Source organism: Pipistrellus hanaki (assembly GCF_964339955.1).
Source record: "Pipistrellus hanaki genome assembly, chromosome: 4".
Lineage (NCBI taxonomy): Eukaryota > Metazoa > Chordata > Mammalia > Chiroptera > Vespertilionidae > Pipistrellus > Pipistrellus hanaki.
Window position 1 is genome coordinate 28,753,393 of NC_140506.1, and position 16,115 is coordinate 28,769,507.

Here is a 16,115-nt window from a genome sequence, read left to right on the forward strand (position 1 = left end):
ATGTACCATAAGGTAATTATCTTACTGATAATTAGTTGAGTTCAGTGTTTATTATCTAGGTTAGATAATTTATAGAATTTAATATTTCAGTGTTAACACCTCTGTAGTGTTCAGAGATGGGGAAATAAATATTTATATGTAGAAACTCTTAAATGAACAGATGTCTATAGGCTTGGTATATATTATTTTACTACCATTAGGCAATTGAATGGTATTTCTTTGCTACTTGCTTTCTAATTGTAAACAACTTTGTTTTAGTAATGCTTGTATTTAGGGCTATCCTTTAAAATCTGATAAATTTATTTTATAAGTTGTTTTTTAGAGTTTTTATATATGATAGATGATATTTTTTTTGGGGGGGGGGTGGTGGTGGTGGTGGTGGTAGTGGTGGGACCTTAGAATGTCTTATGTTAAGTTTTATTTATACTTCCCATAGGGATTAGGAGCAGACAGCAAGAACCTATACCCCTTCCTGCTCCCAGTTATTCAACTGAGTACAGATGTTTCCCAGCCTCCACATGTTTATCTTCTGGAAGATGGTTTAGAATTATGGTAAGAGGAAAAACTAATACCTTGGACCTTTTTTTTTTTTCTTTCTCGATCTTCCTTACTCTCAATAAAGCAAAGGCCATGTAACAGAGCTTAAAAACTCAACACCTATATATATATAAAGCCAGTGTTCCTGAGCATCTCTTCCTCTCTCCCTCACCCCGCCCCACGACCGGCCGAGGAGTGGGGTGGGGCGGGACTGAAGACTGGTGAGCGGGCTGAAGGCTGACCTCTTGGTCCCTGCCCCCGACCCACAGGCCCCAGTAGATCAGTCATGGTGAACAGGGAATTGAGGTAAGTAGCCGGAGGACAGGGCTGGCTGTCAGGCCGTTGGGATCACCAGCTCATCCCAGCTGCTCTAGCAGATGGGTTCCCTTGCCCTGGCATGCGGGGATTGGGCCAAAACCAGCAGACTGACATTCCCTAAGGCAATGGTTCTCAACCTTTCTAATGCTGCAACCCTTTAATACAATTCCTCATGTTGTGGTGACCTCCAACCATAAAATTACTTTCGTTGCTACTTCATAACTGTAATTTTGCTACTGTTAATGAATCATAATGTAAATATCTGTGTTTTCCAATGGTCTTAGGCTCTACAGCAGCGGTTCTCAACCTGTGGGTCGTGACGGCTAGTAGATTTTGCTTTATCATTATAATTATACATATTTTAGTGTGTAGACATTTTACTGTTTTTGCCATATATATAAAAATAATATTACATGATTTGTAGGTAAATTTTTAATTTTGATGAATTTGGTGATTTTTTTTAAGAGAGATAATTTTATGGCTTTTTGTATTATCTGTTTTTCTTCTTTTACATGGGGCAGTTTTTAAAATATTTTAAGTCGTGTTGTTACCCTGTTTCCCCGAAAATAAGACAGTATCTTATATTAATTTTTGCTCCCAAAGATGCGCTAGGTCTTATTTTCAGGGGATGTCTTATTTTTCCATGAAGAAGAATACGGTACACATTTATTGTTAAATGAAAATAAAGGAAATTTATTACCTGTATACGGTACGGTAGTACGGTAGTTGTCAACACAAACCAGACAAACTGAATCTTACAGTATCAAGAATTTACTCATTTATTCAATGACAATCATGTCATCATCATCTGGAACATTATCATAACAATCCGATTCCTGAATTTCCTGGTGAATTTCTTGTGACTTCATTTCTTTCAGAATCAGTGGATCAAATCTGTCATGTTTAGCCTGGGGGGGGGGGGGGGGGCTTATTTTCGGGAGGATGCCTTATATTTCACTCAAAAGGAAACCTTTAAGTAGGTCTTATTTTCAGAGGATGTCTTATTTTTCGGGGAAACACGGTAGTATCTTTAATGGTTACAGAGAGTGATTTAATCTCTTCCCCCCTAGGTTAGTGACTTTGGAAAACAGTCCATGCATTACACCAGAGTTGCTTCGTATATTTCAGAACATGCCACCACTTCTTGGTAGGTATTAAAGCATAAACTTAACTACTGTTTTGAATGCAGCCATAGTTAATAGTTTTTAGATTTTTTTTCTATGCAAGTTTTAAGGATAATTTCTGCTTGTAAAAGATCAAAAAATAAATTTACTAAATTACTGAATAAAAATAAAAAAGTTCTCAGGAAACTACAAATTAGGTTTGAACTCTGGTAAAGTTTTTGTTTGATAGCAATTTTATAAGGTATTTAAAAAGTCATAGTATAAGGCTGCTTTTATGTGTAAAGAAGTTTTATCCAGCTTCTTTTATAATGTGATTTTGTGCTTTTCACAAATGAATTCTGTACATAATTATGATTTAGCTAAGAAACTATAATATAAACCACATATAATGAAAATTATTAAATAGTGGAAAATCATATTATTGTTTGTTGAAGTATTACATGTGAGCTGTGAAATAATGAAGCTAAATGTTATTGAAGCAACGCTTTTGGTACATGAAACCATAGAACTGGACAGGGTTCTAGAAGTAGGCTTTTTGTCTCATTTAGGCCACCTTGGATGAAATCCAATTAGATTTTTTTTTTCCAATCTGAACATGTATTCACATGATCTATATCTTATTTATATAAAAGTCTAATATGCAAATTGTTCCCGCTGAAGTTTGACTGGGAGGCTGATTGCTCACTATGACATACGCTGACCACCAGGGGGTGGTGCAGAATGAAGGAAGGCCCTGGCTGGCAGCCAACAGCCTGCAGCCAGGGAAGGGAGGCCCTAGCTGGCAGCCAGAGGCCCCAATCAACCCTGATTGCTGGCCAGGTCTAGGGACCCTATCCATGCACAAATTTTACTTACTGGGCCTCTAGTAAATAATAATAGAAAATTAATACTTTTCTTTTACATATCAACCACCATTCACAAGTATGTAATAGATTTAATTTAAATTTTTTAAAATATATATATTTTATTGATTTTTTTTTTACAGAGAGAAAGATGATAGAGGGATAGAGAGGTAGAAACATCGATGAGGGAGAGACATCGATCAGCTGCCTCTTGCACACTCCCAATTGGGGACGTGCCGGCAACCAAGGTACATGCCCTTGACCGGAATCGAACCTGGGACCTTTCAGTCCGCAGGCTGACGCTCTATCCACTGAGCCAAACCGGTTTTGGCTGGTAATTACTTTTTAAAGAACCTTTTTTATGCATAGGGGAAAAGAACCACAAAGTCTAAGGATTGAGAATATTTAAGCACAATATAATTTTGGGGGTGTAATGGAATTCTTTTCCTAAGTAAAATAAGATAATTCTTATCACATGAACACATTTAAGCAGATGTCCAAATGTGATGGTAAAACAATTCCATTGCATGTTGTTGGCCTTCCAAGAATTAGAAATATAGTTTGAGTCGAAAGATTGGGTCATTTGGTTATGTAGTTCTTTTCTGAAAGGAACTTCACGTTCTTCTCTAAATTGATTTAACAGTGGGAGATATATGAGAAAGCATTAAGCTATAGGTTGGTATCGGGTTTTAGATAGTTATCTATATACTAGAGGCCTGGTGCACAAAATTTGTGCATGGTGGGGTCCATCAGCCCAGACTGCACCCTCTCCAATCCAGTACCCCTTGGAGGATGTCCGACTGCCTCTCACAATCTGGCACCACTGGCTTCTGACTGCTGGCCGGCCTGCCTGCTTGCCTGCCTGCCTGACTAACCACATCTGCCTACCTGCCTTATCGCCCCTAACAGCTCCCCTGCTGGCCTGATCGCCCCTAACCGCCTCTGCCTTGTCCCAAACCTGGTTCCAAGGACCCGGGCTTCCCTCCCTCTGGCTAGTTGCAGGAACCTAGGACCCAGCTGGCTTCACCCGGCCGGCTTCAGCCACGGGGGACCGTGGGCCGGAGGCTTTGCCCAGGCTACAGCCTCAGGTGCTGGTGCCTTGGACTGTGGGGCTAGTGGCTTGTCCCTCTCCTGCGCCACAGGTGCTGGCACCCAGGACCGCAGGGTGTGCGGCTTGTCCTTATCCTGGGCCGCAGGCTTAGGTGCTGGTGCCTGGGACTGTGGAGGGGGCAGCTTGTCCTCTCCTGGGCTGCAGGCACAGGTGCAGCTGCTGGTGCCCGAGACCGTAGGGTTGGAGGCTTGTCTCTCTCCTGGGCCACAGGCACAGGTGTATCCACTGGCAGCCAGGACCACAGGGTGGGTGGCTTGTCACTCTCCAATGCCGCAGGCACAGGCGCAGCCACTGGCATCCAGGACCCAAGGGCGTGCGGCTGGTCCCTAACCTCTCTCCCCAGTGTTGAGTGTCTGAGCCATTATGGTGTTAAGGCATGAGGTCGTGATGACCATTTGCATATTAGCTCTTTATTATGTAGGATTAGTATTCTGAATAGCATTTAGAAAAGTTTATGAAGAAGTATAACTTAATTTTTCATAAGTCACTTTATTTAAACTAACAGAACAATGAATTAGCTTATCCTTTACAAAATATTTATTATTTTGGTAGAACAAAGTTCAGAAAATCTCAGAACCTGCTTTAAGATCATCAACAGTTATATCTTTTTATCATCAACAGAATTTTTACAGGTATGTTGTTATAGTTTTTACATTGTAAAAATTTATACAGTTATGATTTTGTTTCTCATTGAAATGAGGAGGTACCTTTATAAAATTTAAGTTATTGATTTTTATTACTTTAAGTGGGGGAAAATTTTTATAAGCATTGAAAACTGCAGGGCAGATGAAATGCAGTTATTAATTAGTTTTTTAAACCCAGAAAATATGTCCTTTGAAAAAATATATCCTCATATTTCTATAAAATTAGCATAGAGAATAAGTTATACTTTTATTCTCTAAAGGTTTCCTAAAGAGTTGTAATTGTAACTTTAGTATATAAACCTCAAATAGATTATAATGAGTCCCAAATTGAATTTTATATGACTTTTCAGTATTGTAGATACATTCATATATATATTTTGACCTTTGAATTTCAGACATATGCAGCAGGTCTGTGTCAGTCTTTTTGTGAGCTGCTAAATGACATTACTACAGAAGGTCAAGTTCAAGTGCTCAAGGTATTGTCATTTTAAAAATTATTGTTATAAGTTTATAAGATTATCTGTATTTTGTGAAATTGGACCTTTATTTGAGTTTGGATGATTGGCAAGGAGAAGAGTAATTCTAGATAGTAATTTCTTTTAGCAGTATTCAGTTGGTCTAATACTTAGGGACCAGAAGTCTCAAATTTGCCTGTATGTGCAGATCACCTGAGGATGTTGTGAAAGTGCAGATGCCACAATTTTAAGACAGTCCCCCCCATCCCAAGACCTCCCTTTGTATAGCAAGGCTTTAAAAACTTTATGAATTATCCAAAGGCTGGTGATATTTGATACTTCTCACCCCTCTAGTTTGTTAGCCTATTTTTGGATAAAATTTTTCACATTATGAATTGTTACTTTTAATTTGGGTTGACTCTCAGAATGCCAGGTTTGTATGAATTGTGTAAAATTAAGAACCAGTATCAAATTACTGTATTGTACACCTGAAACCAATATGTATCAGTTATACTTCAATTAAAAAATAAAAGCCCTAGCTGGTTTGGCTCAGTGGATAGAGCGTCGGCCTGGGGACTGAAGGGTCCCTGGTTTGATTGTGGTCAAGGGCATGTACCTTGGTCTTGGGCACATCCCTAGTAGGTGGGATTTGGTCAAAAGGATGCAGAAATTAACTGTATAAAAATATTTTTATTGATTTTTATAGAGGAAGGGAGAGGGAGAGAGAGATAGAAGCATCAATGATGAGAGAGAATCATTAATTGGCTGCCTCCTGCACACTCCCTACTGAGATGGAACCCGCAACCGGGGCATGTGCCCTTGACTGGAATTGAACCTGGGACCCTTCAGTTCGCTGGCTAACGCTATATTCACTGAGCCAAACCAGATAGGATAGGGAATTAACTGCAGAGGAGCTCCCACTGGCCAATTATGGACAGTTTGAACATTAAAACAAAAGGAAACTGAGTGGATTAAAACACAGCAAACAAGTTAAAATCCCCAAGAACATAAGATCTCCACCAAGAGGAGTAAGTTGTCCTTTAAGTTCTGTTAACATCTGGAAATTACCTTACTTTTAACTACTTATTAGTAGTTGTGTTTAGTGTTATTTCCTTCTTGGAGCTTTTTGGCAATAGGGGTGCACATGTATTTAACTATACAGAATTAAATTAAAATTCTGTATTAAAATATACAGAATTTGATATTACTATTGAAGTCAGAGATGCATTTTTCAAAATTTTGTTAGAAGTAAAAACTATGCTCCTGGTCAGAATGCTTGGTATGAGTTTGACCATTATGGAAGAACCTTGGAGATAGTTTGAAATATGGCTTTTAAGTCACAACTGCAAAATATTTCTTGGGAAATGGATTATAGAGTGTCATGTGTATGACAAAAACGTAGGACCATTCTATATGGATTTTCCACAGGCATCTCAAAGTTCAACATGTCCAAAATCAAACCTCATTATAACTAACACCACCATAATTTGTATCCATTGACCAAACATGAAAACTAGGAGTAATCACAGACTTCTTCACCAACAATCTTAATCTTCCCTAGCTATGATTCATACTGTTTGAATATAAAGACTCCATTTTAGTTCTGAAATATTGTAGTTCTTTTACACAATAGTGACTATACCTTTATATGTAAAGAATATGTATAGCAACAGTTTGCTTGCATTAAATGATAGATACATTTAAATGAGTTTATATTTTAAAAGGTCATAATAATCTAATTTCTTTTCTACACAAACTTTTGTAATCCTTTGGTACTAGTCAGATGTTTTTGGTGTAATTTTTTTATACCAGGTGTCTCTGCTCAATGTGTTCATACATAACGACCCCACCAGGTATTTTATTACTTTAATTTTCCTGAAGAAGTCTCTTCTAAATGCCTTTTAAATTTCTTCTTTGTAGCCTTCACTATTCATCTCTCATTTTCTTTATCCTTTTAAAAGTGTCACTTTCCCTTTTATCTTTTCTTATAATTTTAGTTGGGCTTCAGGAGGGAATGAAGCTAAGTTTCTGACAGTCAGCAGATGGCCTTACTTTCCACTCATAGATAAAATGGAGATTGTCTACTGACATCATCCTCTGAGACTCAGTCCTCCAGTGTATCTACATTCCCACCTTAATTCCAAATGCCTTCCTCATCTCTATTCCAACTCACATTTTTTTAAAACAAAATAAGCCTTATTAAGATCATATTTAATTATGTGCTGAACCCCCTGTAGCTTTTAATCAGGAACTGTGATATCATTTATTCTGTGTCTTTTAGTAGATAGCACAGTGTGTAGTCCATAGTAAAAAAGTTTTTATATTTTTAAGCTTGTCTTGTCTTTGGACATCCCCCTTTACTTCTTACTTAAAATTAGAAAATGCTATCATCTAGGTGGCTCAGTTGAGTCATCCTGTACACCAAAGGTTGCAGGTTCAATTCCTAGTCAGGGCAAATATGCAAGTTTTGGGTTCAGTTCCTGGTTAGGGTACATACGTAGTCTGCAGGTTTGATCCTCTGTTGCAGAATGTATGGGAGGCAGCTGACCAATGTTTCTCTCTCACATCGATATTTCTCTTTCTCTTTCCCTTCATCTCTTTATTTTAAAAAATCAATAAACATATATTTACCCAAGGATGAAAGAAAGAAAGAAAGAAAGAAAGAAAGAAAGAAAGAAAGAAAGAAATTGTCATTCCTGGGTACTTTCTGTTTATCTTTATTCCTTAGTAAATAGGAGACTCCTGGCCTTTTGATTACTAGCCCTGGAGCACTAACATACCATTGGTATATTTACAGAATATTCCTCAAAAGCTACAAACTTTGTCATATATTATAAAATACATTGTTAATTTTTTTTAATATTAAAAAAATTCACTAGAGAGAAATGTTATATCATCATTTCTATCCAAACTTGCATTACCCCAAGGTCAAGAAAAACTACAGATATAATCATTTCAAAAACAGAAACAAAGGAATGAGCCCAATACTTTTATAGATAAAAAAAATATCCTAGAGTTCTCATAAAACTAGGAGTGTGGATTAGAATCAGTTTAATTTCAGTTGAATGCAACTTCAATTCTGTCCTTTAATTCATGAACAGATGGAACACCTGCAGCAAAGAGGTAACTATATATCGCAGGGATCAGAAGTGGACAAACACTGAGTTTTAAAATAAAAAAACGTGGGCTCTGACTTTATCTAACCTCTTCATTTTGGGGCATGAGGACTCTAAGGACATGGTTTGACAAAGGATCCATGGTTGGTTAGTGTCCAAGCCCAGAATGAGAACCAGAACCTTGACACCTGGTCCAGTGTGCTCACTCCCTAATCACTCAGACTGCAGCAGCCATCCTTGGGCAAAGCCAGTCCTCACTGTGTCTCTTCAGCCCAAGGGATATTATACCAACTGTGAAGTAGCATGAATCAAAATCCCTTTTCAATGAAACCAGATGTGGGGCTGTTAAGTTCTCCTCTGGCCTTTATCCTCAGGGGTACATTGCAGCATTTGGATAGGAGATGGGAAGATTACAGTGACCCTCACAATCCTATATAATAAAAGGGTAATATGCAAATTGACCCTAAAGGTGGGATGACCAGAACAATTGCTAGGCTAGTCACTATGAGGCTCACTGACCATCTCTTGATCCTCTTCCACAGCTGGCAGGCTCTGATTGCCTGATGGTGAAAAGAGAACCAGGGGTGGGTGGTGGGGGATGTAAGCAGTGCCAGACCAAGGCCCCTGCCCCACCCATCACCCCCCACACACACAGGGCAACCTGCAGCGGGGGCAGGGCTGGTGAGCGGGTGGAAACAGCCAACCTCTCAGTCCCTTTCCCTGGCCATCAGGTACCGGTCAACCAATGGCAAAAGGGGAAGTGGGGGGTGGGGGTGGGGGGTTGGGGCTGACTGTGGGCATCCAGGGAAGATGGCCCTGATCATGGGCCAGGCCTAAGGACTGTACTCACGTACGAATTTCTTGCTCTGGGCCTCTAGTTATAATAATAAATCTCTCTGCATGCCCAATGTAACAGTATGTGGTTAAAAAAACTGATCAAAATCCATCTTGTGTGTTATATCTTTAAAGCGTTTTGAAATGTACGGAGGTGTATTTAATTTTCCTTGTGTTTGGAGCATGTTATTGGTACATGATAAGTCCAGACTAAAGATAGTAAAAGCCCCTCAATGCATGGAATAGTCCTGCACAGTAAATACTTGTCCCATTTAGAATGTCAATAGTTAGTCTTGAGAAAGATTGCTTGAAGTTTAAAGGGAAACCTGGCTCTGCCTTGAGACTGGTGCTTGCCCACAAGCCTCTTAAATGGTGTCTGATTTTCTTCCTCACCGATGCTTCCTGACCACTGCCTGTCTTACTCCCTAAACAATAAAACAGCCCTGGCTGGTCAGTTGGTTGGAGTGTCATCCTATGCACCGAAAGGTTGCTGATTCCATTTTTTCTCAGGGCACGTGCCAGGTTTTGGTTCAGTCCCTAGTCAGGTAGGGTGGGTATGGGAGACAACCCAATTGTTTTCTCTCTCACATTAATGTTTCTTTCTCTCCCTTCCTCTCTTTCTAAGAACCAATAAAAACATTCAAAAAATAAATGAAAATAAAACAAAAGTAAGCAAACAAAATCACACCCCACTCTGAGTTTTCTGCTACCTTTGTTATGAACAGAACCCATCTTAATCATATAAGAATAATTTTTATAATTTTTACCTATAACAATCAATGCTCATGGTTAATAATATACACGATCATATTACAAATGAAATAGGATTCATTTAATCGGTATCCTATCTAATAAAGAGGGAATATGCTAATTGACCCTCACACCATCACAAAGATAGTGGCACCCACAGCCAATAAGTAGGGAATATGCTAATTGACTGCCCCACCCTCAAAGATGGTGACACCCAGGCCTCACAGCCACGAACCTGCCTCCAGAGTCCCTCAACCCCCCAGCCACCCAGGGTCAGCACGAAGCACAGGCAGGCCTTGGATGGTGGCTGCCCAGCCCACTGGGGCTGCCCAAGGCTCAGGTAACCAGGGCCGGCTGAGGCTTGCACTGCCAGCAGCAGAGGTGTGATGGGGCATCACCTTCCCCTGATCACCAGGTCACCTCCCACCCCTGAGGGCTCCCAGACTATGAGAGGTGGCAGGCTGGGGTGGGGGACACCCTCCCCCCCTCTAGTGCATGAATTTTCATGCACTGGGCCTCTAGTTCAGTATATATACAACATGCTTTTTTCTGTCCTATTTATTGATAAATTTAAATGTAGATTTATTTTGGGGCATTGTGTACAGTTACTAATTTTCTTTTTCACTATGAAAAGCCAATATTTTGATAATGCCTTTTGCTACCTCTATTTTAATGTTTTATAAATTTTTTTTGTTTGTTTAAAATGCAAAGATAAGAATTCCATTAACAACATGATACCAATGGTATTGGGATGTGATTAATTATAATTCTATGTAAGGTGTATAGCTGTGTCTAGATATTACATATTTTATGTCAAATTGCATTTTTAATGAATTATTTTGTAACTGTATGTCTAAAGCCAGAGTATCAATTACCTACCTCATGTACTTATTTGTATCTTGGATTTGGTGTGATATTTAATACATTGTTTTCCTTCCCTGTGGCTTTTGTTACTGCCTGCAACCAATATGTCTTTATAATTTTTAGGTTGTGGAAAATGCCCTTAAAGTGAACCCAGTATTAGGCTCACAAATATTTCAACCGATTTTACCCTGTGTTTTCAGAGGTATTATAGAAGGGGAGGTAAGATTTTTATTAAGTTTCTAAGGACAGTTCTAGACCCTGAGACTTGTAGTTTTAATTATTTTCCCTCCTCATTGGAAAATTATTTCTTCATTTTCTTAAGTAAAAGGAAAGCTTTTAAAACATATTTGATTATTTTGAAAAAAATTAAGTAAATTTCAGGTATTCATGCAGCTTTGTTATTTTTCCACATAGGGAAAGATAGATTTCCTTTGCTATCTCATCTCTCACTCACATGTTCTAAGTCCAGCTCTTAAATTGATCCATTTAACTATGTATGTTAAGAACATTTAAAATAATATAAATATATAAATATACCATTGGTAAATATCCTTTCTCTGTTCTTCTCTCTTTATTATATATATACACATATATTCTATAAATATATATGTAGTACAAATATATTACTTTGTGTGGCATGTTCATTTAGTAAGTTAGATTCAGGTAATGTTGACAGTTCATTTTAAAGAAGCAACATGGAGGAGAATATTGTTATGTATGCTAACATGTCCTTGATTATTTATAATTGCTTAATACAATTTTACATGTGCTTTTTTAATTGCACAGAGGTATCCTGTAGTGATGTCCACGTATCTTGGAGTTATGGGTCGAGTCATGCTACAAAACACGAGTTTCTTTTCTTCACTTCTTAATGTGATGGCACATAAATGTAATCAGGAGGTAAGAATCAGTTTTTGTTTTTTTTTTTAATTGAAGGAAGTCTTTATCTAGATAAAGATTGGAAATAACTTATTGAAATAATGATTTTATAAAAGTCTTATTGTATTCAAACCTATAATTTGGGAGAAGAAAAAAGAATCTGTGAATGGCAGTTGAAACTTATATTTTCTGTTTTAAATGGACAATTTTATTCTTAGTGATAGGAATACATTAAATGAAACAGGGATACGTATAATCGTGTGCAGTTTTTGTTTCATTTCTTTAATTAACTTGTTTTTAATGCAGTACAGTAAGTTGTTTTTACAGTGTCAGCATTTTTGGGGGTGAATAACTTGATTATAAAGATGCAATCAGCCCAGCTAGTGTTGCTCCGTGGTTGAGTGTCCACCTGTGAACCAGGAGATCTGGTTTGATTCCCAGGCACATGCTCAGATTTCGGGCTTGATCCCTGGTGGTGGGCATGCATGCAGGAGGCAGCAGATAATGATTCTCTTTCATCATTGATATTTCTCTCTTTCCTTCTCCTGTCCTCTCTGAAATCAATAAAAATATTTTTTAAATTTTTTCAATTAAAATATATTTTCAAAGATGCAATCAGGTGTTTGCAGCTGAATTTAAGTAACATCTATTTATTTCCAGCTCACAGGCTTACATCAAGATAACCCAAATAGCTCAAGTAGGGAGCTACACTAGATTGCCAAGCCCAGGAGACCTGAGAGATCACACCAGTAAGCCTGTGAGCTGGAAAGGTACAACTGTGGTGTCTAGAAGTCAGCAGCTGTGGAGAGGGGTGTCCCAATTTTTGCTGTGTTTGTGCCCTTTATAGAAATCACATATGTCCAGCGGGGACTCACAATGGCACCCAGGAATCGCCTATTGGGGTTTTGAGGTTCAGGGGGTCTGCGTTCTGGAAAGGGGTGACTGGTATCCAGAGTTCTATAGTTGTGGGGTGGGCAGACCCAGCATTTGCTGCTGCACCTGTGGTGGATATGCGCAAGCTCCCAGTGGAGGGGCACCCTCTGTGCGTTTGCTATTAAAGGGCACTGAAGTACTCTGACAGGGCCTGGCACTGAATCTGCGTAATTGAGGCGTCTTTGTGCAGGTATCCGGGATGAGTGAATTCAGAATTTCTACTGCCAGGGCTATGAGTCCATGTTTGTCCAAGATCACACCCAGCAGGGACTCACAGCAGCTTCCACAAGCACCCTGCAGATAGATGGGCTCAGCGTGCCTGCGCATTGGAAAAGCGTGCGCGGACTGGCAGAGCATTTGCCTGTGCAGAGCTCTGACAGACTTTGAGGGGCCCTGGCACTGAAGTTAAGCAGCTGGGGTGTATGTGGGCTGTTATTTAGGAGGAAGGTGGTCAAAATTTCTACTGTGGGGCAGTGCGTTCCTGTTTGTACAGAGTCACACCCAGCAGAGGCTCAAAGCAACTCTCCAGAGGACCCTGTGATATATGGGCTTAGGGTGCCTGCCCTTTGGAAATGTGAGTCTGTGCTGGTGAGTTTGCTGGCGCAGAGCTCTGATGAAATTTGAGGGGCCCTGGTGCTGAAGTTAAGCAGCTGGGGTGTCTGGGCAGTTATTCAGGAAGAGGAAATTCAGAATTTCTACTGCAGGGCAGCGTGCCCTTACCTGTACAGAATGACACCAGCGGGGGCTCCCAGTGGCTCCCAGGCTCTGCCTCTGGAGTGGTGTGCCCTGGATCCCTGGGCTGTTGGAAATGCGCGAAAGGAAGTGGTGTCTGGCATTCTCCTGCTGGGGAGGGGGAAGGTGCACTTACTGCTGTGGGAACAGTGCATCTTTGCAAGTGGAGGTCCCAGGGTCCGCAGGTCTGCAGCTGGGGCAGCAGGATTTTGGCTGGAGTGGCTGCTGGGTCGCAGGCAGTGTCAAAGCCCTGTCGGGTGGTGGTGCTGATGAGTTCCTAAAAAATTTTGGCCATTCTCCTCTTCAAGATGGCGTGGGCTCCATGCCCACAGCAGTAGTGGTCTCTCCTTGTCCAAGAGAGCCTGTTGTTCCTGTGAAATTTAACTGTCTCTTACTCACTCCGCACACATCCACACACTCCTTTTATACCCTCACTCACTTCCTCTACCTCACCTCTGTCCTGCCAGCCGCCATCTTTTCTCCTCGCAAATCGCAAATTTTTATTATTTTTTGTCTGAGTAATATTGTTTTATACATGTATCACATTTCGTGTGTGTATTCTTCTATTGATGCATAGCCTTGAAGCAGGATTTCTTCTTTTCTGAAAAACCTTAATTTTTGTTCTGAAAACTTTAGACTGATTGAATTGCATTACATAAGGTAATCTCCTGTACTTAGAGTAACACATTGTAAATGTTAATCAGACCTATAAAATACTTTTACAACAGCATCTAGACTGGTATTTGAACAATTGGATACCTTAGCCTAGCTGAGTTGAAGAAGTAAATCTATTTAGTCCACAGAATTAATTGGCTCTCAAGATTAATTAAAGTTGGTTTGCTTTAATTAAAGTTGGTTTGCTTAAATTGTTCCTTTCTGGTTCAAGGCTTGCTCCAAATTTATATCCTAATTCTGTGGTTGCTGGAATTGAACTTTAACCATGCCTTATGAGATTTTAGCCTATCCACAAGTACATAGTATTTCAAATATTTTGAGATGCCTCTTGGTCTTTTTTTCCCAGATGGATCAGCTTTTGGGAAATATGATTGAAATGTGGGTTGACCGTATGGATAACATTACTCAGCCTGAAAGAAGAAAACTTTCAGCTTTGGCTTTGCTTTCTCTTCTGCCATCTGATAATAGGTGAGGAAACGTTTTCTTAAAATTTGTTTCTTTAAAGCATCAAAATTTTAGCACTGTTTTGGCCATTTGGTATTGCTGCGTGTTTCTGGACAGTGTTATTTAATGTATATGTATGCCAATTTTGTTAGTAGATAATGATGTGTGGAGTGTTAGTCTAGATCTAAAAATATATGAATGGGAGTGTTGGGCACTGCAATGTAATGGTCATATTCATTTTACAATTTATGTGATTCTTGTCTGAATTTACATTTTTTATAATAACCAGATTTTATTAAGGTCCTCTTTATATTTAGAGGACCTTAATGAAATCTTTATATATAGAGGACCTTAATAGAATCATGGGCGCATATATATAGTTGTTGGAGTTTGGGGAAAATTTTCTCCTTTCCACATCCCCAGTGATGTTCCCTGGTTAATTTCCCGTGTAATAGTAATTTCCTGTTTCTGTGTTTCTTTTAGACTTTGCGGTATAACATTTATTTATTTCATAAAATAAGCAGGTCTAGAGAATAACGTTGGTAATGATTTTCTTAACCAGGTTAAATTGGGAAATGCTACTTTCTTCTCTTTTCATTCTAATGGATTTTCAAGTGCAGAAATATATAGAGCATCGGTTTGCGGACTGAAGGGTCCCAGGTTCAATTCCGGTCAAGGGCATGTACATTGGTTGTGGGCACATCCCCAGTTTGGGGAGGGGGGTTGCAGGAGGCAGCTGGTCGATGATTCTCTCTCATCGATGTTTCTGGCCCTCTGTCCCTCTCTCTTCTTCTCTGTAAAAAATCAATAAAGTTTATATTTTTTTAAAAAGAAATATATTGTTCTAAAGCAGGGTTTCTCAGCCATAGTTCTAGTGACATTTGGGGCCAGGTGATTATTTGTTGAGGGGCAGAATTGTGCATTGTAGGATACTTAGCAGCATCTTTGTAACTGAATGATGGTTAATTTGCATATTGCCCTTTTACTGTATAGGATAGGATGATATAATTTTATTTTCATCTCTTAAAAGAGAATGTGTCTCTTACACCTAGGTCATGTTTTCTTATTTCGCATTTTTGATATATTTTTTTTATCTATAAATCCTTAATATAATATTTTAGTAGCTTTTCTACAGTAAAAATTAGTTCTTAATTTTTTGTCTCTTACAAGAAGAATGTCTTAGAAACATCTTTGTGTGTGCATTATAAGCCTTATTGAGATATAATAACTCACAGACCATACAATTGACTCATTTAAAATATACAATTCAGTAGTTTTCAGTATATCCACAGAGTTGTGCAGCAATCACCATGATCAGTTTTAGAACATTTTTGTTATCCCCAAAAGAAACCATGTACTCTTTGACACCCCTTATTCTCTCATACTCCCCTAGCCCTAGGCAACCACTAATCTACTTTCAGTCCCTATAGACATGCCTATTCCAGGCTTTTCCTTCTAATGAAACCAGACAGTATGTGGTCTCTAATTTAGCATGTTTTCAAGGTTCATCCATTTTGTAGCATGTATCAGCATTTTATATCTTTTTTTGTTGAATAATGTTTTCTTGTACAGATATACCTACCACATTTTGTTTATCATTTGGATATTTGAGTTGTTTCTACTTTATGGCTATTATTATTAATGTTGCTATTATTTGTATAAGTTTTCATTTAGATGTGTGCTTTCCTTTCTTTTGGGTATTGCTGGGTCATATGATGACTCTGTTTTACCCCTTGAGGACTGCCAGACTATTTTTCATAGTGGTTCTAATTTCTCTATGTCTTTGTCAATACTTGTATTTTTTTTAATTATTATTATTATAGCTACTTGAGGCCCAGTGCACAAAATTTGTGCACT

General features: G+C 38.9%; 1 protein-coding gene across 1 annotated transcript in view; it reads left to right on the top strand.

The window, feature by feature from the left end:
* The window catches only part of IPO11 (importin 11), an 88,090-nt gene that overhangs the window by 46,127 nt on the left and 25,848 nt on the right, over positions 1-16,115 (top strand). The window contains exons 21-27 of the mRNA XM_084880784.1: positions 437-552; positions 1,926-2,002; positions 4,485-4,564; positions 4,972-5,052; positions 10,719-10,814; positions 11,382-11,495; positions 14,161-14,282. Coding sequence (XP_084736910.1) covers positions 437-552; positions 1,926-2,002; positions 4,485-4,564; positions 4,972-5,052; positions 10,719-10,814; positions 11,382-11,495; positions 14,161-14,282 — 686 coding nt within the window. The remainder of the gene's footprint in view (positions 1-436; positions 553-1,925; positions 2,003-4,484; positions 4,565-4,971; positions 5,053-10,718; positions 10,815-11,381; positions 11,496-14,160; positions 14,283-16,115) is intronic.